The following is a 22,853-nucleotide window of genomic DNA, read 5'->3' as shown; positions in this document are numbered from 1 at the left end:
TTGGCAAAATTGGAGGCAGATAGTTTTCTGCCATCTCCCTCTTACTCTGAGCTTCTGAGAGCTCCTTAATATTTCTTCCATATGTGGGGCCAGGGTAGGGTAGGATCTGGGTACAATGCTGCTGTATCTCTCTGTGTTGATGGAGAAGAGGCTGGAATGTGAAATCTGTACTGTAACTTGATTGTAAAGTGTTCATCCTTCACCCTTCATTCTTCTCTGCTGAAGTTAAAGAGGACTGGTCCTTAGGGATGTAGGCCTGCCCTTCTTTTCAGCCACTCCCTTGTCTGCGTTGCATTTGCTCTGTCATAGCCATACCCCACTGCAGAAATAACAGAGGCTATGGGAAGGGTGACAAACCTGTCTGGATGTTTTTTTTTTTGTTACGTAGATGTGGTCGAACAATGACAGGAGAAGCCAAAGAGTAGCAGCTGCTTTGAGCCACGGGAGAAAGGGCACGGGCTGTCCTGCCTTCTCTTAACTTCTCTGCCCCTGTATTTTCCTGGGCAATCTTGCTGCTAATATGATAATCTGGGAATTGGGGATTGAAGAGGGGACGGTCCTTAAAAATAAAATAAAATAAATAAAATAAAATAAAATAATAAAATAAAAATAAAAATAAATCTTTGGGTTGGCTCCCTCTGGTGGTGTAAGTGACCTGGCTTTGTCGTGACAATACTGCTTTGTTATGTTGGGAGAGCGGGAGCCACAGTTAGGCTTCTTCCTTCTGTGTTCGTGTCTCGCCAACAATCCTCCCTGCCTCTTGCAATTGTGAGAAAGATTGTAATCCATGCTTGCTGATGGCGGTTTCCTCCCCCCCCCCCCCCGTCTGCTGCTTGAAGTGATCCGGCATCTGGCTGCAGAACACAAGGATACAGGGTTGCTGGTGTGCAAGGGGGGGGCACCACAAGCTTGTGAACGTGCTGCTTTGTTGACTCAATTGCTGCACCAAGCCGTGGAGAGCGCAGCTGTTGCTCTCTCTGTCCTGTTGTGTAGTTTAGTTGTTTCCCCCCCCCCCACCTCAACTTAGGGAACTTCGAGACACGTGGACTTCAACTCCCAGAATTCTCCAGCCAGCATGAGGAGTTGTTCTGGGAGTTTGAAGTCCACCCATCTGAAAGTTCCCAAGGTTGAGAAACCCTGTTGAAGTTTGTTCTTCTACAACTGCAGGCCTGGCTTCAGCAGACTTCTCTTCCCTTCAGCTCTGGGTGCTTCTGCTGCACTTTTTTTGGTAGCCAGAATCTTTATACACTTAATAAAAGTTGGCATTTCCACCTGGAAAGGTTACTGGTTTCATTAATAGTATTTTACTGCTTTCTGTTTCTCATCCATGCGTGTTTGTTTTAAAGTGTATTTTTTAAATTTGAAATAATTTCCCAGCTTAGCAATTTTTAAACATTAAGCTAGCCTCAACGCCCTCCCCACCCCAAATGAAATTGTTTTGAGTACCCTACAATGCCGTATGTATGTATATATTTTCCTCCTTTATTATTTTTATAAATAACTCAAGGCAGCGAACATATCCAACACACCTTCCTCCTGCTATTTTCCCCACAACAACAACAACCACCACTCTGTGAAGTGAGTTGGGCCGAGAGTGAGTGAGTGGCCCAAGGTCACCCAGCTGGCTTTCATGCCTAAAGTGAGACTATATCTCACAGTCTCCTGGTTTCTAGCCTGGTGCCTTAACCCCTAGGCCAGGGGTAGGCAACCTCGGCTCTTTTATGACTCATGGACTAGCTGACTCAGGAATTCTGGGAGTTGAAGTCCATGAGGCATAAAAGAGCCGAGGTTGCCTACCCCTGCCCTAGGCGATGGGGGGAAATACTTTTCTATCATTGCCATTTTAATAAAGTACTTCATGGTAGTGACTAGAAAGCTTTTAAAAAACTAACCCCCTGCTCCCACAAAACTGCTCTAAAGGAGTACTTTTAACATTAGGGTTAGGGTTCGTGTCACCAACACTTATGACCTTATTAAAAATAAAGGTACAGCCAAGATCATTCAAATGGCAGGGATTGGAAGGTCACAGTGATAAAATTAATACATTATCTTTCAGCAGCGTTAGCCTTTCTGATGCAGACGATGTAGGAAAATGTTATTTTGAAATCCATTCCTACCTGAATACATTCATATAGAGTATGTGGCTTACAAATAAAACTCATTATGAAATCAATAGCAGTAGCATGTAAAATACGTGTATTTGAAATGGAACCTTTTGTACGAACCTTTTTTTTTATAGTGAAAAAAGTATAGCTGAAAAATATGCTACACAAAACTGGAAAACGGGGAGTAGCACTGAGGGTTTCTACCACGGGGGGGGGGGAACATTTTTCTTTTCCAAGAAATGTAAACAACAGGAAGCAACTCTTGAAACCCTAACCCACCAAGCACACGCGTGTGTGACACGAGTGCCGGACTGTGAGCTGGGTGGCATATAAATTTAATGAATAAAAAGTGAGGCCACAAGAATGCCTCCTCTAAAACAAGCAGAAATGCTTTCCTTGCCTGAAATGACTGGAATTTAGGTTAAAAAATTCCTGAAGGAATTCTACCTACCCAAACTTAACACTCTTAAATTCTCTCGATTGCGTTCTCTTCATTGCCTACCACCACATCACACAAGGACCCGTTTCCAAAAACCAATGCAAGGCACTCCGATTTCTTTTCCTGGTATGTTAATTTTGAGGAAAAGAGGCGGTCATTTGTACAGAAGATAAAAAATACAGATTATAAAAAATAACAAACAGTGCTGCAGCTTTCTCTCCCCTGCCCCGCCCTCCCACTTCACAAATATATATATATACATACATATATATTACCAAGACATCTCTCGCTAGCATTCCAATATAAATTCTTTAGTAGACAAAATAAAACTCTGTACTAAACCCAACCCTTCCCCACCCCCCCACCCCCACTTTCAAAGATTGGAAGAACCTTCTACATTAGCTCATCCAATGTGTCCTTTGCTGTCAGTCACCCATCTTGAAGACGCTGGTGGGGGGAAATCTCTGGCTTCCTTACCAGAGCTGCTTCACCAAGCACAGGGACTCCACCAAGCACAGCCGCTGTGCCTTCTTGGTACTTGTGTTGGCGTATCTTAATGGGAGGTTTGCTCAACCGATTGCACCTAAGCACACGAGGAATTAATATGTTACGCTTATTAAGAATACAATTCTGAATTGGATTTTTTTTTAAAAGCAATCTTCTAGTTGTCTGGTTCGGAAGGAAAAATACACAGGCTGGTCTTCTGGAATGAAAAACTCAAAGCAGAAATAATTAAAACAGGGCTTCTGTTCCATCAAGGTTTTGTAAGCCCTTCATCTCCTCCTGTGCCTCAGCCCTGTGACAGCTCATATAGTCTGCTGTGCGCTATCCAGGTACAAAGATAAGCTCTTTAAATAGTTGTGTAAGAAAGTGGATTCTGAGAGCCGGGAAGAGTCATTAAAACGGATTTTGAGCTATAAAACAGCTAAAATTAACATCGATCACCTGCCCATTTTCTTAGTATCCTTTTGAGAGTTTCTAAACTAGCCAGGTGTCTGCATCGGGTAAGTCAGAAACAAAAAATATTGTTCAGTGGCCAGTTGACCTTTTGAGAAACTAGCTGCATGTGATATATAGTCCTCCCTAACCAGTAGAGGAGTCAAACTCAACAAAATGTTCAGATGATTTCCCGTGAAATCCAAAGAGTTTTAATTGTGGAGAACCAACAAATCCTTCTTGGACCTTTTAAGTTCTAGATTCCTGCTGCACTCTGCTTTGAATTCAAATGGGAGCAATGCATCTTCTTCACCTTGATAACTTTAATCCTACGGAATAGCTCTAGTCTTAGCAGTATCTACAAGGTCTTCGGGAATTGAGCATCAACTCTGCCCAACACTTACCCTTCATCACATACAATTGCCTAATGCTGCACATGTTTCTCCATTATAGAACTCGATGGCCAAGGTATTTAAGGTCAAATTGTCAGTTGGGATAACTTGCATCAACAACTTCTTAAATATTATGTTTCAGCTCATCTACCCATAAGACAGTGGAATGTATGTACATCTTAAAGAGTTGGCAGTATTTTCACGTATGAAACCTAAAGCGTTTCTTCAATCAGTTTGCCATTTCAATGTAGAGACTAAACTGGGCAAAATGTTTGCATGCATTACAAATAAAATAAGATGCAATCCTTAGTGAGTTTTTTTGGACTCTTGGACTACTTGCGAGTTTTGTGTCCCCCAACCTGGACACCATTTCCACGACACTGAAGAATTTGTGATGTTATCTATTGGTTTCTCCTTCCATTGTCAACCCCAATTCAAAATGAAAATCAAGCACGGGCGCAAGTTCAAGAGTTATTACACTACAGTAGCAGCTTGCACTAATTGTATCCCAGGTCAGACATTCACATAGAGCAGCACTGAACAGCAGCACAATTGCTTACCCAAACATGTTGTATCTTGAAGGATAAAGACAACTAAAAAAAAATAATAGTAGCTTAACTCCAGGCTTCAGAGACAACAGCATTGGATTATAGGGGTTTTCAGACCCAATAAATCAGTAGGGCCAACAATCAGTTAAGAAACTGGAGGGAAGCTTTGTGTTTTTAAAAAAGACCATGCATTTAAGAATCCAAAATACAACTTTACAGCTAGAACCTGAGTTTGTATAATTCCAAGAATAATTCTTTGCTTCATACCAAGCTGGGCACCACTTTGTCCAATGAAAGAAAACAATTTAGGATTTCATATGCCTTACTAATAAAGAGTGTCATGCCTAACCTGCTTGTTGGAGATTTCTCCATTCAAAGTGGCATGCTTGTCCAGAGCAATGCTGTTTGAAGAAGGAAAGGCCCCTAGATACTTTTTTCTCAGGTGGTGTAAACCACTATAGGTTTTGCAGCAAAAAACTATGCTTACCACCAGAAGTGTGGTGGTTCTTAAATGTGCCTCAAAGTAAATTTAGTGTAATCTTTGGCCTGGCTAGAGAAATCTCTCCATCTGTACAAAAAATGCTTTCCCATGCTGGAAATTGCTTTAGAATGCATTTTGTCTATAATCAGGTCACAAAATCTAGGCTTATGGAAGAATTGGCACACTACTGTAAGTTGTGCAGTCTTCGTCAAAGCTTTTGTTCCTGGGTGTTTTCTGTGGTAGTGAGAAATGTTAAAACGTCACACTAGATCTGTTGGGATCAAGCGGGCCCTTTCCCCACTATACCGAGCCAGTGGGTTGTGGAAATAAGACAATGGATTAAAAAGGAGATAGTAGAAGGCTACTATGAGCAACGCTGTAGAGCTAGCCATCCTGTTTCCATGTTGCAGAGATGCCACAAAACATCATAGGCATCCATACAGGCAGTTAAGGTGGGGAGGAAGGAATGACGTGTGAGAGGCCTGGAGCAGTTGCCAAGCTGCCTTCATCTCCGGTGAGTGCCCAGCATAACCTTGGTGATGAAATTCACGATGGCTGATGCTGGTTGCTCAGGGTCTAACTCAGCAAAAAGATGGCAGACATTCTCACATGGGTTGCCTTGTTTCTTGGCCACAAAGCCAAAGATCCTGCAAAAGACAGACGGACAGACATGTCAGTAGTAGCCGTGGCTTCTGCTCTCCTTGATTTTCATCCTATGCTGATCAAGGATCAGGTGCACAATTCTGTTTCTCTGTGGCTTACAACAGGGGAGGAGGGGGGGAAGGTATCAGACTGGCATCAATAGCATTATAATAGTAATACAAGGTCTGGTGTTACCATTCCGATTATCACATACAGTTTCAAAGGGGGTGGATTTTTGTAGCACAACGGTGTAACACTGCTTTCATCAATTTGACAAAAGCAGTGAATTCCTGTGGATTTTGCTGCTTATAGAAGCGTTGCTCTGTTCCCATGGGATTGTCTTAGTTTTGTTCACCAAATGTAGTAAGCCATAGTTTTAAATCGAGGAGGAGGAGAAACGTGAAACACCACAAAGAAGGAACATTTTATTACATGTGGTTATGGAAAAACACTAAAAAATACTGGAAAATAATAGATCAAAATATTCAGAAAATCCTAAACATAACACTTAAACTGAAATCACCAATGTATTTGTTAAGTGTAATACCAGGAAATATGGGAGAGATCACAATTTATGAACCAGCTGCAAGAACAAATTAGTCACATTGGGGGAGGGGGGAAGGAAAAAAAATAGATATTTGGGATATGGTTTCTAGGAAAAGAAGCTGACACCAATCCAGCAATAGACAAAAGGATTCAAACAGATACTAACAATAATCGTCAGTGTTTGATGTGAAGTATAAACATCTGGCTTTTGGTCAGCAGTTGGGAAAGCAAGCTCAGTGTTGTCACCGTTCAAAAATAGAACTTAAATGTTGGTAATAGAAGGGTGTCACAACATTTCAAACTAAAATCTGATCCAAGCAAAATCTTCCACATTTTAAAAGTCAATCTATTATACCAGGCGTCCCCAATACCCCGTCTGTGGACCAGCACCGGTCCATGGCATGCCAGAAACCGGGCCACGCAAACAAGCGAATCCCCATCCCAGGATGCAGGCAGCACACGAAACCACGCCCCCTCCGGTCCACGGAAAAACCTCTCTCCACGGAACCGGTCCCTGGTGCCCAAAAGATTGAGGGCTGCTGTATTGTACAATGTATCCACACGCTACTGTATAGTTTGATGTTAAATTAATGCTTTACTTGATCTTGTTACCATATGCTTTCATGACTTTTGGTCTTTCCATTACTTACTTGGCTGTAGTGCCATCCGTGTTGGTCCACCTAGAATTAAACAGAGTCAGGTTAAGCAAATGCTCTTCCCTAATCAGTAGCCTTTAAAGCAGACTCACAAAACACACTGTAGGAGCAGTGCTGCTTCACAGAAGGACACTGTACTTTGCCTAAAAAGGAAGAAAATTGATACTCTGTAATTAGAGCAACAGAAGTTCATCAGAAATGGGGATTTGTAATGGGGATCCCAAGTCCTTAAGTTTCAGCCAATATTAGCTGAAAATCTGCTCTCCATTCCTAGTTTAAGTGTCTCTCTTGATTTAAACATTTCTCCCGGTTCAAATATCTCCACCTACTGATATTTCAAGGAACTGAGAATTGAATAGCTTCATATGCTTATGAAGTATATACGTACTTCATAATATTTAATACACTTTAAAAAATAGAAATGCAAGATGTGTTTGCAGAGCACTCTTGCTTTCATTTTGTACCTATCCCTATTTAAAAGGGAGGAGGTATAATGTAACTCCAGATTATGTTAATGGCACTGAAGCAGCACAACTATTGTGTTTTTGGAACTATAGTCACAGCAAAGACAGGAAACGGGGGGGGGGGGAAATCAAAGCAAGGTTCTTTTATTAAATAATGCACAATACTTTGAAATGAAAGTAAGTTGAAAAGTAGAAGTAACCCTCTAAGTACAATGAGCTTATAGCAGTTTAGCTGCAAGTCATGTTCAACAACATATCTCTACATATGAAGAACACAATGTTAATAATAATAATAATAATAATAATAATAATAATAATAATAATAATAATAATAATAATAATAATAATAATAATAATAATGTTGGAAGGGACCTTGGAGGTCATCTAGTCCAACCCCCTGCTCAGGCAGGGAAACCTTATACCATTTCAGGCAAATGGCTGTCCAGTCTCTTCTTAAAAACTTCCAGTGTTGGAGCATTCACCACCTCTGGAGGCAGGTTGTTCCACTGGTTAATTGTTCTAACTGTCAGGAAGTTTCTCCTTAGTTCTAGGCTGCTTCTCTCCTTGACTAGTTTCCATCCGTTGCTTCTTGTCCTGCTTTCAGGTCCTTTGGAGAATAGCTTGACTCCCTCTTCTTTGTGGCAGCCCCTGAGATATTGGAACACTGCTATCATGTCACCCCTCACCCTTCTCTTCATTAAAATACACATACCCAATTCCAGCAACCGTTCCCTATATGTTTTAGCCTCCAGTCCCCTAATCATCTTTGTTGCTCTTCTCTGTATCCTTTCTAGAGTCTCGACATCTTTTTTACATCGTGGTGACCAAAACTGGATGCAGTATTCCAGGTGTGGCCTTACCAAAGCATTGTAAAGTGGTATTAGTACTTCACTTGATCTTGATTCTATCCCTCTGTTAATGCAGCCTAGCACTGTGTTGGCTTTTTTGGCAGCTGCAGCACACTGCTGGCTCATATTGAAGTGATTGTCTACTAAGACTCCCGAGATCCCTCTCACAGTTACTACTATTGAGTAAGGTACCACCTATACTATACCTATGCATTTGATTTTTCCTGCCCAAATGTAGAACCTTACTTTTTTCACCATTGAATTTCATTTTGTTAGATAGTGCCCAGTGTTCGAGTCTGTCCAGATCCTTCTATATCTTAAGCCTATCTTCTGGAGTATTGGCTATTCCTGCCAGCTTGGTGTCGTCTGCAAATTTGATGAATTCCCCATCTAACCCCTCATCCAAATCATTAATGAAGATATTGAAGAGCACTGGGCCCAGAACAGAGCCCTGGGGCACCCCACTACACACTTACTTCCATGTAGATGCGGTTCCATTGAGGACCACACGCTGAGTACGGCCTGTCAGCCAGCTACGAATCCATCTGGTGGTAATGCTATCTAACCCACATTTTGCTATCTTATCAAGTAGTAGGTTGTGATCTACTTTATCAAATGCCTTACTGAAGTCCAAGTAAATTATATCTACAGCATTCCTCTGGTCCACTAGTTTTGTCACTTGGTCAAAGAATGTAATAAGATTTGTCTGGCATGATCTGTTTTTGACAAACCCATGTTGACTTTTAGTGATGACTTTGTTTGCATCAAGGTGTTCGCTGATTTGTTGTTTGATTATCTTTTCCAGAATCTTCCCAGGTATTGAGGTCAGGCTGATAGGTCTGTAGTTTCCTGGATCTATTTTTTCCCCTTTTTTGAAGATGGGAACTAAATCAGCTCTCTTCCAGTCCTCTGGTAGTTCCCCAGTGCTCCAGTATCTTTGAAAAATATAGTTCAGTGGTTCTGCGATCGCGTCTGCCAGTTCCTTGAGAACCTTGGCGTGTAATCCATCTGGTCCTGGTGATTTGAACTCGTCTAGGCTGGACAGGTGCTCACTTACCATTTTCTTGCCTATCTTAACTTGCATTTCTATTCTGTTTTTTATGGCACTGGTTTGGGTAGGTTGGACTGTTTTTTCCCTTTGTGTAAAGACAGATGCAAAAAACGAATTAAATAGTTCTGCTTTCTCCCTATTGCTTGTCACCTTCTTGCCACTTTCCCCCACTAATGGACCAATCATTTCCTTAACCTTTTTCTTGTTTTTTATATGTTGAAAGAAGCATTTTTTGTTATTTTTGACTTTGGTCGCAAGCCTTAGTTCATTTTGAGCCTTAGCTTTCCTCACTTCATCTTTGCAGGCACAGGCTATTTGCTGATATTCTGACTTAGTTATGTGCCCCTCTTTCCAATTCTTATACTTGTCCTTTTTATCTTTCAATTTATCAGAGAGTTCTTTATGCAGCCATGCTGGTTTCTTTTGAGAGCTGTTATTTTTCTTCTTTGTTGTTATTGACAAGGATCCCACAAGCTAGCCCTTTTTCATCCAAGGATCCTTACACTATAAAATACTGCATGCCTTTCTTACAATATGCACCTTATAATGATGGTCATAGTGCAAATGAGAAAAGTTGGTTGTACAAATGAAAACAGTCAGAGGACCAACTCATAGAACCTCAAGAAATGAGGCACACCCTTATCGCAGCCCACGGTTTACCAACATCATCTTAAAAGGCCAGGAGCAATCCACACAGGCAACTTCACGGTTACAACTGTAGAAACTACCACACACATCTCGTAAGCCAAGCCCTGTTCACCATCACAGCATACTTTGAGCAGAGATATAGGAGCGACACTGAATTGCAGGCTGCGTTAACAAGATATCAGGCAATCGGTCCAACAAATTTGTTATTGCCTACTGAGACTGCTAGCAATTCTGCAAGGCTTCTTCCTTGGGTTGCAGAAGATTTAAGCCTGGCTCTTTCTGCGTATAGTATACGTGCTGTGCCGCTAAGCATAGATTCCCTAGTATCTAGGCTGACATGGATTTCCATGGACAAAAGCAGGGTGCAAGCTACACAAGAACCAAGATGGTGGGTTACCTGCGGTCCTGAGGATCCGTGCTGCAGAAGGTAACGGTGTTGACTGGATAATGACGCCGGAAAAACAGCCTATGAGAAGAAAGAAAGTTTCCTGACTACAAGGGAAGACCACCCCACAGCTTCATCCATAGGCTTGCAGAAGCCAGCAATGGGAAGAGGGAAGACAAGAAAGGGATATCCAGACAATTAAGGAACAAGGCATGTGAGCAGGAAATATCTGTAAGAAGCACAGAGATGATCTTGGATACTGGATGCAGTGCTTGTTAGCATAACGTGAGCTCAATCCAGGAAAACAAAGTGAGAGAAAGAAACACAAAAATGGTCCACTTTAATGAACTCTCTCTGGTATAAGAAGAAGGGAATAGGAAATGTCAGGCTTTCAAGATCACATATCAAAAAAGGAGAGTTCTAGAATTTCTTGTATCTGTTTCCTGACCTGGCCTACCTTGAAAGGCTGATAATGAAAGAAGGAGTTTGGAGCTGCATAAAAGAAGGGTACCACGGTGCCCGGGAGCAGAGGCAGGCAGACTTACTTCCTCTGGTTGTCTGTGAGGGTGATGCCTTGGGCTGACACCTTGAAATGAACGATACTGGCCGAAGTATGGGGAGTAGCAGCCAAGGTACTGGTTGTCGCCTTCGCCACAGCCTGTGGCCCCGTCAGGGACTCTGTTTCCACAGAGCTCAGGTAAAGCACGCTGCAGGCTGCAATTTGGGAACATAGTGAGGAAAAGAATACGAGATTTTTTTTAAAAAAAAAAGCAAGAGGGCCTTCCAGAATAATTGCTGATCCCTCAGTAATGCCCCCATTGGCAATTGTCCTATTATAGCCATAAAGCTTGCCATATATTGGTACCAAAGTGGCTCTGGCATCTCTTCCCATCTTCAACAGCTGCCCCAGCTGGGATTACCTTGGTAGAGTTGAAGAAGATTTCCCGCCAAATTTTACTTAGTGCTGAGCATTGCTCTTTGCCTGTTCCCTTGCGACTAGCACGAGCAAGTTCATTGGAAAATACATTTACACGATCTGTTTACGTTACAGAATGTGGCTTTTCTTTAATAATGACTTAAGTTCCAGAATTATGTTAGAAATCAAATAAATACATGAGGTAAATTAGTACTACTGCCTACAAATTAGGTCCCCCTAATTTGACCTGAATAAAATTGATTCCTGCTACATCATTCATATTTTTAACACTGCTGTCTCTCTTGAGTGTTCACACAGCCATTTACCCTTTCTCTCTCCCCCACCCCCCCACCCCCCCAGTGCTTACCTGCTCCCTGCTTCAGCAAGTCAGCAGCAGTGCTCATATTGGTGGGAACGGCCAGCTCTGGTCTTTCCTCAGTGAGATCTGAAAAGCAGAAGTCAGACAATGCGGAGCAGTAATACCATATGCGTCCTCTGCAGCAGTGTCTTTCAAACTTGGCAACTATAAGAGATGTGGACTTCAACTCCCAGCTTGCTGCCTGAGGAATTCTGGGAGTTGAAGTCCACACGTCTTAAAGTTGCCAAGTTTGAAAAATACCGATCGACCCAGTAACTTTCCATCTGTTGAGATTACCATTTGCTAGGCTAGGAATTGGGCAGGCCTCTGGGCAAAAATAGGTCCCCCTGCTCACTCGACTTCTTCTAGATGAGGTTTCCATGATAAAGCTGCTCCGATTTAAAAGCTCTGTCCAGAGGTAAGCAACCTATGGCTCCTCAGAATTTCGTAAATGGCAACCCTGAGCAGCTCTTATCTTTCACCATATAGACTGGGACTAGTGCACTTGTCCTGCCACATTTTACCCACATCGGCCTGTCAGGGTAGCCTATAGCAATAGCAGTTAGACTTATATGCCGCTTCACAGTGCTTTACAGCCCTCTCTGAGCGGTTTACAGAGTCAGCCTATTGCCCCCCAACAATCTGGCTCCTCATTTTACTGATCTCGGAAGGATGGAAAGCTGAGTCAACCTTGAGCCTGTCGGGATCGAACTCCTGGCAGTGGGCAGTGAGTTAGCCTACAGTGCCGCATTCTAATCACTGCGCCACTACAGCTCTATAAGTCACTAAACAGTATTACTATGGAGAGCAAGAAGTGGAAGAACTACACTGGCTGGGCAGTTGGCCCTTGTGTCTTGCCTCACTCATTTTCATTTGCTGTTAGAACAGAGAGTCCTCAATCATTTTGAGCTGTGGACACATTACGGATTACAAGCAGTGGGTTATCCTGCAAGATGATTGTGGAGAAGATTTGCTTCTTACAAAATGGTCATTCTAGGAATCTAACCAATTACAAAAAATCAATTTTCCTGAACGTTATTTGCCGTTTCAGCCCAGGCATCCACACAGGACTCCACACAACCCCTGTTTACATTTGTCCTTTTTCTATGTAAATAGGAACACTTGTAAACATTGCACAAGGCTGTGCAATGCCATCCATCATTTTATTTTCTAAGAATATTTGTGGGTCCTATTAATTGCTCAGAGGCATTCTTGGAAATAAATATGTTGGCGGCTGGCATTTTCCTTCGCAACACACCAGATTCCCATTTTTAAAAAATTAAAAGTCCCTTGGTGTAATGTACAGTCCAAGGGAGATGGAGCAAAAAATCTGGAGGCATCAAGGAGGGAGGCTGCGGGGGCACATGGATGTTCCAGTGCTACCTTGGGGACCACTGTGTTGGACCTTGAAGGGGGAGGCTGATCCCCAACACATGTATTTTCTTCTTTTAGCATTTATTTCCACTAATTTCATCTGCCTCCATCTCTTCCCAGTCTCTGGGTTCTGAGCAACTTCCTATCCGCCTACCTTTGCTTGGGATGCGGAGTTGGCAAGGCAACGAGAGTGGGGTGATGGAGTGCTGGGAGACCAATGCTGGCAGGCTGCCTGTAAAAGGAAAAACAACAACAAAAATCATGTGGAGTCAAGGGTTTGTCTCCCATACTGTCTTCCTAATCATTCATCCCTCAACACAGCACCCTTAACCCAGCCTGGTGATCAGCTTTCTATGCTAAGGATTCTAATTTATAAGGAACCTCCCCAAAGAGTCACTCATTTGCTCAGAAGATGCTCCCAGGGTAGGAGCTATGCTATTTTAAACAAGGGCTATACTTGATTATAATTGGGCTTTATAATTGGGTGGGGCTGATGCTACTGGTGGGTGGCATTAAACCACGAACGGGTGCAACAAGCCATTATTTCTCTGACATCTCCTATTTCCCTCTACACTCTTCCCTCCCTTTCCAAGCCAGGAGGTTGCCAAGCTAAACATAGACACAGATTGCTCATATCATAAATCTGAACTGACCATTTTTCAGAATAGGCTGAGGGCTGGACATTAGTCTAATCCTGCACAACCCTCATACTAGAATCTTTTCCATTTAAGGTCCAGCCCCAGTGTTACCTACCAAAATGGGGTTCATTGTTACAACCCTTGATCTTCACCCCTTTGGGTCCTGTCTCGATCAAGAAATGGCGCACCAGTTGCTCCGCAGGGTCTCCTAAGATAGGAAAAGGCATCAGTTAGTGATGGCTCTTCTCTTTCTCCCAGCCTGCTCCCGAAGAAGAGGCTAAAATGGAGTTCATCCTGATGCTGGCAGGGCACTTTTTGCGGAGAATCAGAATCAGAATAGAGCTGGAAGGGACCATGGAGGTCTTCTAGTCCAACCTCCTACTCAAGCAGGAGACCCTATACCATGTCAGACAAGTGGCTAACCAGTCTCTTCTTTAAAACCTCCAGTGATGAAGCACCCAGAATTAACGCTGTTTAATTGTCCTCACTATTAGCAAGTTTCTCCTTAACTCCAGGTTGCTTTCATCCTAGTTGATAGTATTTACTTTTAGAGTTCTCCAATGCATTTCTCAAAGCTAGCACCTCAGTAGGTGTAGCTGACAATAAACTACTAAGAGGACTGATGATTTTATGAAAGGTGGTCATCGTATTGTTCTAAATTATTGGAAGGTAGTAATATTGTTCTAAGTCCTAGTTTGGCTTCAGAGGTTGCTGAACCACAACTCCAGGCAACCCCAGCTTAGGCAGGCCTACAATGAGTGGTAGCAGAAGGTGTTAAGTTGCCCAGATATCTAGAGGGCTACAGACTACTCAGCTCTAAGCAGCTGAGTTATTTCATTTTTGAAGGCTGATGTGGAGAGATGCTGGAGAGTGTTTTGCCCCCTTACCTTTGGTGGAATGGTTGATGCTGTTGGGTGGAGGTGTTGCCACTTTCAAAGCTAAACCATAGGCCCCCTGGAAGGAGTTACTGTCCCGAATGAGGAAAGTGCCAGGTTCCTTGTCCTTCAGGACAGCAATGGCTGCTCAGAAAGAGGAAAGAAATAGAGAAATAAATAAAAAAAGATGCCAGTGATTGGCATACAGAAAGGTAAAGTTCTGTTAGAGCTGGATGAAAAACTATCTTAAACATAGCAGTCCTTGGGCTGAGGGCTATGTCTGGCCCTGGTGCGGTGTCAGGAGCCATTCAACAAAAATCTGGCAAGGCCAGGATGAAAAGTAAACCTATTACATTAAAATTAAGTAGCTGCAGAACATGAACGCTCCTCGAATTTTTAAAGCACAATTGATTTGTTTATGATAACAGAGAATGAATCAAACATACAAGGGTGATAAGAAGTCGGGGGGGGGGAGGAAATGGACATAAAAGAAAAGGAAGTAAGTAAGAGTAAATGTAGAATGGCAATAGCAAGAGAAACAATGAGTCCTTTTTTTAAAAAAAAAGAAGTATTAGATCAGGGGTACCCAACCCCTGGTCTGTGGGCCGCAGCATGCCAGCAACTGATCCACACAAACAAGCAAAGCCCCATCCATGCGATGCAGGCAGCACACAAAACCACACACCCCCCCACCCCAAAACCTCTCTCCACAAAACCGGTCCCTGGTGCCCAAGAGGTTGAGGACCTCTGTATTAGATGATAATTTAATCTTCCTACAAAATAAATGGAAAGTAGATGTAAATATGGAAGCTGCTTGTGACATTATATTATGCGGTGCCAGAGGAGAATATGGAGTTATACTAATGGGACCTATGAAAAAAGGATGCCGGCAACATGACATTAAAGAGGCAGTGGAAAAATGAGAGGATGACGGCTGCAAAAAATGAGAAAATGGGAAAGATGGTGAAATTGGAAGCAGCACTGAGATGGCCAGTTGTCTTATCTTGTCTTATCAGATCGCCCGACAAAAAGGAAAACTTTCATGCTGCTGCGAGGCAAAAGCCCAACAGCCTTAGCAGTCTTTTATTGAAAACTACAGGCGCATGGAAGAGTCATGCAACGGGGAAGAAACAGAAAAACTGTATAGTTGCCTGGCTTTCTCTTTGCGGTTCAGATTCTTACACACAAGCCCTGTGACACACTGGAGGAAGGTTTGACTGAGAGGAAGAAAGAGAAGAGTTTGTGTGCAGAACAGATGGAGGCACGAAGCTGATAGAATACAGTATGTGTGCATGGTTAACATCCATCATCTATACGCAATACCATTCTTACTGTATTGGTCCATCCAGAATGGTGGAGTGAAGAAGAGTGGTTGCATTCTCAGTTAACTGGCACAGATCAGCTGGTAGGGCTTTAGGCCAGAGGTCCCCAACCTTTTGGGCACCAGGGACGGTTCCACGGAGAGAGATTTTTTCCGAGGACTGGAGGGGGTGTGATTTTGCGTGCTGCCTGCATCCTGCGGATGGGGCTTCGCTTGCTTGCATGGACCGGTTTCTGGCCTGCCATGGCCCGGTGCCAGTCCATAGAGCGGGGATTGGGGTCCCCTGCTTTAGGCAACAACTGCTTACATGGATAACAAACAGCAGCTCTTAACAGTGATCGCCGAAGAACCAATTGAGCCAGTTGTAGACCTAGCAATATTCCCTGCACTCTGATCCATCCAGCACATGGGAGACTAGCAAGGAAGGGGGACTTAAGGTGAAGGAAGCAAAAAGCATGTTTCCACTGGAACTGCAGGAGGCAAACTGCATCTTGCCTATAAATCTGCAACCAGCGCAACACATGGAGTGGGGTCACCAACTTGGACCATGGTGCTTTTTTAAAAAACAGGAACATTCTGTACAGGGAGATGGAGGCGGGCTGCGTATAAGCATGTGGGATTGGCTGCTCCAAGTCAAGAACTATTCCTGCCCTAGAAAGAAAATGTCAAATACTGACAGTGTTAAATCACAGACAAAGCAGCCAAAACCGTTTGGGAGTTGCATACCTTGGTCCCGAGACAAGTGGGGCTTGTACCAGAACTTTGACGTGTCTTGGACAAATTTGACGCTAACTGGGTTCTCTTGCTGGAGATCTGAAAGAAGCAAAACAGAAGTTTCCTCTGCAAAATGCAGGCAAGTATAAAGGCTTCATAGACTTAGAACATCCACGATCATATTTGCTACTGAAGGCTAGCAAGGGCTAGATGGCTAATGGAACAGTGGGCTAGAAATGTTTTGCTTACATAATTAAATTGTAATTTTACGGGACTGTAAAATAATAGCTCTTCTTTAAATCAGCTTGAATCCTACTATTTACTGACACATCTACCCATGTACTTTGTAGCAGGCATGGAAGTGACATACTGCTATCCTCTAGAATAATTTCTTTGACTTCCGAGTTTAAAGTATAACCTAGGATTTCCTGGTGGTCACCCACCCAAGTGGTAACTGAATCTGACCCTACTTTGCTTTTCAAGATCTGCCATTGGGGGGGGAGGGAGGAGACAGAGAAGAGAGAGAGAGAGAGAGAGAGAGAGAGAGAGAGAGAGAGAGAGAGAGAGAGAGAGAGAGAGAGAGAGAGAGAGAGAGAGAGAGAGAGAGAGAGGGAGAGGGATCAATCGCAGGAACATTTCTATCAAGCATCTGAAGCAACAGAGTTGAAGCAGCCAAAGAGAAAGGACTGAATCATCTGTGTCTTGTATGTAGGTCCTTTATCACTGAAATTAAGGCTCTGAGCCAACAGAAAGGCACTAGGAAAGCAGACTCAAAGTATAAAAGTGAAGGCCTGAAGGCAACAGCTAAGTCCTCCTCCACCCTCTGCACCGCAAGCACCTACTTGGAGAACATTACCTGGGCCAGGTGCACCGCCATCAGGCAGCCCAGGGGCAAAGGTGACATGGTGAGCAGAGCCTGGGCTACGCCCGGGTGGTGAGTTCCTCTCCAAAGTCCTGGTGGGCAGCAGGTGATGTTTCTCAGGCAGCGGAGGCTGCTGAGGCTCCCGGCTGCCAGGATTACCTTCCATGCTTGTGTAGTAGGCTGTTGCAATGGGGAAGGCTGGAGTCGGTGAGCCCTGCATGTCAGCAATACCGCAGCCGAGTGCCGGGGGCTGGATGCTGAGTGTGCAGGGCCCAAGAGAGGGGCTGGGGTTGGGACCGTGGGGAAGGCCCTTTATGTCGAGTTCATCTCGCTCACTCGGCAACCTCCCGTTATAGATGGCCGGAGTTGTAGGCGAGGCTGGAGCACCAGAGACTGTCCTGCAGCCAGGAGAGGGCTGGCTGGGGTAGGGAGCCTTGGGCGTGAGCCTCTGGGGCTGTCTCTCCACGACAGGGCCTGGCTGATGCCCCGCAGCCTCTTGAGGTGACAACTCATGGGGCAGCAACACTGCAGCACTAAGGCTGCAGGCATCGGAGCCGTTTTGATGCTGCTGCCCTTCCAGGAAGGGAGAGTGCTTGGCTGGGGCTGAAGGAGGCACGTGTGGCGAGCCAGAAGCACAGTAATTGCGAGAACATGGCTGTGGCGCCTGGAGGCCCGGCCTCAGGGGGGCTCCATTAGCTTGTGGCCTGAAGGCAGGGAAGTGCACGAAAGCCTGCATTGGGGATAAGATTTGGGGTGGGTTCCCTGATGAGGACATTCTCTCAGGGGCTCTTTTGTATCCAGGAGAGGATTGCTCCTCAAGGTTTGATTGGAGCATGTTCTCCAGAGGGCTGGCAGTCTTGTGGCAGAGCCTGCGGGATCCAGGGCTGCAAGGACAACAAGCATAACATCAGTAAAGTTGAGCAGGCAATCAGGAGGAGTCGGGGAGCATCTGACGTATGCAGAGGATGAAAAGTTGCATCGATGAAGGGAGTTGTAGCTCACAAAAGCTTCTGCCCTTTAATAAAATATGTCCGTCTCGGCCTGATTTTTTTTTGCCCCCAATAAACTTAACACAATTCTAGTTCTATAAAGATTGGCAGCTATGTCTAATGGGCAGAGGAGAAAATATCTGGGATTGTGGTGGAATGCATCCTTTCAATTCCAACAGTGCAGATCCCAAAACAGAAATACTATGTGTGAAAAAGAACGAAAAATAAAAGGTAGCCATAGGTAAACAAACGTTACTACTCCATGAATTTGATTTAGACTAACTGGCCACAATTCCCAGCTTTTTAGAAGTTTCCTGGCTTGTCATCTAAAGCAGGGGTTCCCAACCCCCAGTCCGTGGACCAGTACTGGGCCGCGGCATGCCAGAAACCAGTCTGTGCAAACAAGCAAAGCCCCATCTGTGGGATGCAGGCAGTACATGAAACAACGCCCCCTCTGGTCCACAGAAAAACCTCTCTCCACAGAACCTGTCCCTGGTGCTCAAAAGGTGGGGATGTCTGACCTAAAGGGAGATTTCAAGACTTCTTACAAATTTGCATTTAAAACAACCAGCGACGACCATCATCGAAAGTATAGTAAAAAGACTTCTAACAAAATTGTTGTGTAGGTTCTTCAAAGTCATGCATATTAATTATTTCTTAATATCCTTCAGCCATGTCATAATCAAGGTGGGTTATGTATTCTCAGTCAAGGTTTACAAGCAAAAGAGAGAGCTTTGATTTCTTGGCAAGTTCTGCAAATACAGAAGTATGTAGATGTTATGGGATGGGGGAGGGGTCCACTTTAATTTAGAACATAGAACATAGTGTTAGGAAGGGACCTTGGAGGTCATTCTGGACTTTTTGGGGGGCTTGATGGGATGGATACACTTGATCATAGGAAGAATAACAGAACAGAATAATAGAGTTGGAAGGGATGCTGCAGGTTCACCAGTCCAACCTCCACCCAAGAAGGATCCTCTATATACCATTTCAGACAAATGGCTGTCCAGTCTCTTCTTAAAAACCTCCATAATGGAGTACCCACAACGTCTGGAGGCAAGCTGTTCCACTCGTTTACATCAAATACATTTGACTGAAACAATTATCATTGTAAGATTCTGTTAATGTAGCTGTCAAGGCTGAATTGCTAAGATGCCTGCTAACTTCTATCACTACTCAACTTGCCACAGAAACAGGGGGGAGGGGTAAGAAGCATGAGAAGGAAACGGGAATCTAAGAAGCTGTCCACGGACCATGAGAGCCAAGGTCACTAACGCAGATGTCTGACAGAGAAGTGGACCGTTCTCATAACAAATCAAAGAAGTATGATTGGGCAATGTGAACACTTAATGGGTGGGGGTTATGGGACGCTATTGTTAACTAGGCAGATTTTTGCATGGGAAAACCAGAGCTGGTTTTGCTTCTTCAGTTTTGAGATGTGTATTCAATAAAGTTTTATCTTTTATGGCATTTCAAAGCCTTGAAGATTCCTTGATTTTGAGATCGCTAGTCAGATAGTTGATAGTAGCCTTCAAATAAAGTAAAATTAGTTCATGTTGCATTTCCTTTCTGGTCTATTTGGGAGTCTGGCATCCGTCCTGCAAGTCTGAAATCATGTCTCCTGCTGTCTCTTTTCTATCACCTGTCCAATTAGAGAGGTTCCTTTCTAGATTCCCTAGGCCTAGGCAGTATTTATTTTATTATTTTTTTATTTTAATTCCATTTATATCTCGCCCTTCTCCGAAGACTCAGGGCGGCTTACAAGCTTAGCAGTAGCCTTCATTCTATGTATATGCCTGCTTATTAGGGCTTTCGGGGGGGGCCCCAAGCAGCATTATTACAAAGTCAGCTTAATTGCCCCCAACAATCTGGGTCCTCATTTTACCTACCTCGGAAGGATGGAAGGCTGAGTCAACCTTGAGCCTGGTGGGATGCGAACCTGCACTAATTGCAGGCAGCTGGTGTTACTTAAGGAGGCATTAGCCCACTGCGCCACCAAGGCTCTTCCCCTTGTCTCCCAAGGCCATTCCCACATACTATTACAGCACCAACTGACAAGCCGCCTTCTGCAACATATTCCACCTGGGTGGCTTTAATTCCTAGGATACCAGGAATACTGCCATGGCAGCAGTAATTAGGGAACATGGTGAGTTCATCCAGCCATCTGAAAGGCATTAAGACTGGGAAAACATCACAAACCTATTTGTGGCTACTAGCCTTGACAGCGTTGTCTCAGATTAATTATGAACCATACTGTCAAGTCAGTGTCAATTTCTAGTGGCCATCTAGAGAAACATACTTCAGGATGATCTGTCCCCAGTTTGGTCCTTCAAGTCTTCCAATAACACACCTATTGCTACTGGAGCGCCGTGGCTCATGTGGTTAGGATGCTGGGTTGGAGGTTAGCAAGCCCGCCTTTAAGACCCATGTGGTGCTGTGGGGTGGGATGAGCTGCTGTCCTTCACTCCAGCTCTTGAAAGGAGCCCCTAAGGGGGCATCTCCCAGGCAACAGTGATGTCACCGGCGAATCCTTTCAACCCAGAAGCACCTTGGTGCTTTTGACGTGAGTATGATGCAACCTATTGCTACTGTAATTGAATTCCTCTCCTTTGTGGCTGGTTGTCCTCATCTCTTCAGCTCTACCTTTCCCAGTATTACAGATTTCTCAAAAGAGCTAGGTCAGTGGTGGCCAACCTATGGCAGGCGTGCCAGAGGCGGCACTCAGAGCCCTCTCTGTTGGCACGCGCACCACTGCTGGCAGCAGCAGGTCCATCAGGCCGCCACCGCCACCCAGAGCAGGAGCCCCATCCAGCACAAAGGTGAAGCGGCCAACCAGCAAGCTCAAGTAGAGGTGGTAGAGCAGAGGTCACCAACCATTGTCAATTGGTGGACTGGAAGAAAAGGGAGGGGGAAGCATTTTGCATGCGTGTGTGCACAGGGCCACAAGCATGCACGTGCTGCAAATGGGGCAGGGTTAGTGCCTGCATGATACTCACTAGCCCTGCCCCGTTCTTGTGTGGTGCAGCACCTTGTATCAGAGCCTTGCAGCACGGTGGCCCATTTTTGCACCCCTGGTTTTTGCATGCCAGAGGCGGCACTTAGAAGCGCCTCCCTGCCCCTCCCCCAAGGCACCACAATGCTGATGCGCCCCTGGCACTTTGCAATAAATAAGTGGGTTTTGGGTTGTGGTTTGGGCACTCGGTCTCTAAAAGGTTCGCCATCACTGAGCTAGGTCTTTAGATAATATGTTCAAAATGTAACAGTCTGAGACCAGGCCTTTGCACTTCAAGTGAGAACTCTGGGTTAACTTGCCGTTGATCCATTTGTTTCTTTTCTTGGCTATCCACAGCCAATATTTAATCTGGTTGTGTGTTGTAGGAAATCTCTACCTCGGACCATAGTTCAAGGAGTATTATTGTCCTGTCCCCCAAGGAAGCCTTACGAGCTCCAAGGAACTGATTTGCCAGAATAGCACCGCATTGCAAGCACAGATTCAAGCATAAACTCAGAGTCGTGCTAGTTCTGACTCTAACTTGTGTCACTATAGATAACAAATGTCTAGGAAGGCTCAGTGCACTCAGACGTGAAGATACCTGTTGTTGTTGAATACAGGACTGCTGGTGTGCACAGGCATGGGAGAGGTAGGCTCATCCGTACAAGCAGCTCGGACCTCCTGCCGATGATGTTGTAACGAGGTGGGCAGGTCTTGCCAGGGGATGCCCTCCCTGCAGTCTTGAAGCTCTGAGGGAAAAGGAAACGAAGAGATGCACAAGACAGTCAGGAAAGAGACAAATAACTTCATAGGAACTCAGTCCCGATTCTGGGGCTTTGCACCAAGCGTGCCTTTAACGCCAGGCTGGAGAATGTCTGGACTTTCTCAATGTCGCTGAGTTATTCCCAAAATAGATCAACAGTGGCTGCTAAAAGCTCCGTCTGGAAAACTACTGTTCCTCTTGGAAAACTACCGTTCCTCAATTCTTCTACTTCCCAAGGAAAAACCCTAACGAACAGCAAAGCCAGACAGCTAGTTTGGGACACTCCGCATTAAAAAAAAAAAAGGAGAGAGAGAGAGGGAGGGAGGGAGGGAGGGAGGGAGGGAGGGAGAGAGAGAGAGAGAGAGAGAGAGAGAGAGAGAGAGAGAGGCCTCAAGGGGGTCCCCTCTACCGATTTCAGCAGGCTGGAATGGAAGACTGGAGGTATCTTCCCCAGGAACCGGGGTAGCTATAGCCGAACGGCTACTGGGTTGATGATCTTTGTGATCCGGAATGGCCCTAGGTATTTCGGTCCCAGCTTTTTGCATGGCAACCACAAGCGGAGGTACATGGTTGATAAATATACCATGTCCTCCACCCAAAAAGGTTTTTGGGGTGTCCTTTTCTTGTCTGCCTGCACCTTTGCGGCCTCCTCCGCTCGTACTAAGGCCCTCTTCACAATGGATTGTGATGATGGATTGGGGAAAACCCAAGTGCAAATCCTCACTCGACTATGAAACTAATTGGGTGACTTTGGACTGTCTGGTCCTATTCAACAGAATCTACCTCAGTGACTGCTAAGAAGATAAAAGAGAAAGGAAGAGGTGAGTTGGTAGATGTTTCCTTGAGCTCCTATTTTTGAAGGAAAGTAGGCTATAAATGAGATACAGATCAAAAATACCAGCTTAGCAGG

At 44.5% G+C, this 22,853-nt stretch overlaps 1 protein-coding gene across 3 annotated transcripts in view; it reads right to left on the bottom strand.

The window, feature by feature from the left end:
* Positions 1-8: 8 nt before the first annotated feature.
* TNS2 (tensin 2) overlaps positions 9-22,853 on the bottom strand; it is a 156,203-nt gene continuing 133,358 nt past the window's right edge. For 2 of the 3 annotated variants that reach the window (XM_081321846.1, XM_081321847.1), the window contains 11 exons: positions 21,788-21,929; positions 17,194-18,086; positions 16,350-16,436; positions 14,315-14,446; positions 13,543-13,635; positions 12,944-13,021; positions 11,425-11,502; positions 10,687-10,855; positions 10,154-10,222; positions 6,740-6,769; positions 9-5,548 (listed from right to left, as the gene is read on the bottom strand). In XM_081321846.1, coding sequence (XP_081177972.1) covers positions 5,407-5,548; positions 6,740-6,769; positions 10,154-10,222; positions 10,687-10,855; positions 11,425-11,502; positions 12,944-13,021; positions 13,543-13,635; positions 14,315-14,446; positions 16,350-16,436; positions 17,194-18,086; positions 21,788-21,929 — 1,913 coding nt within the window. In that variant the 3' untranslated portion in view covers positions 9-5,406. Of the gene's footprint in view, positions 5,549-6,739; positions 6,770-10,153; positions 10,223-10,686; positions 10,856-11,424; positions 11,503-12,943; positions 13,022-13,542; positions 13,636-14,314; positions 14,447-16,349; positions 16,437-17,193; positions 18,087-21,781; positions 21,930-22,853 lie in introns of all 3 variants that reach the window. The other variant, XM_081321845.1, reaches the window with a different exon arrangement.

Source organism: Vipera berus (genome assembly GCF_964194415.1).
Source record: "Vipera berus genome assembly, chromosome: 2".
Taxonomy (NCBI): Eukaryota; Metazoa; Chordata; class Lepidosauria; order Squamata; family Viperidae; genus Vipera; species Vipera berus.
Note: the sequence above shows the minus strand (reverse complement) of the source record. Positions and strands in the feature narration are given on the sequence as shown.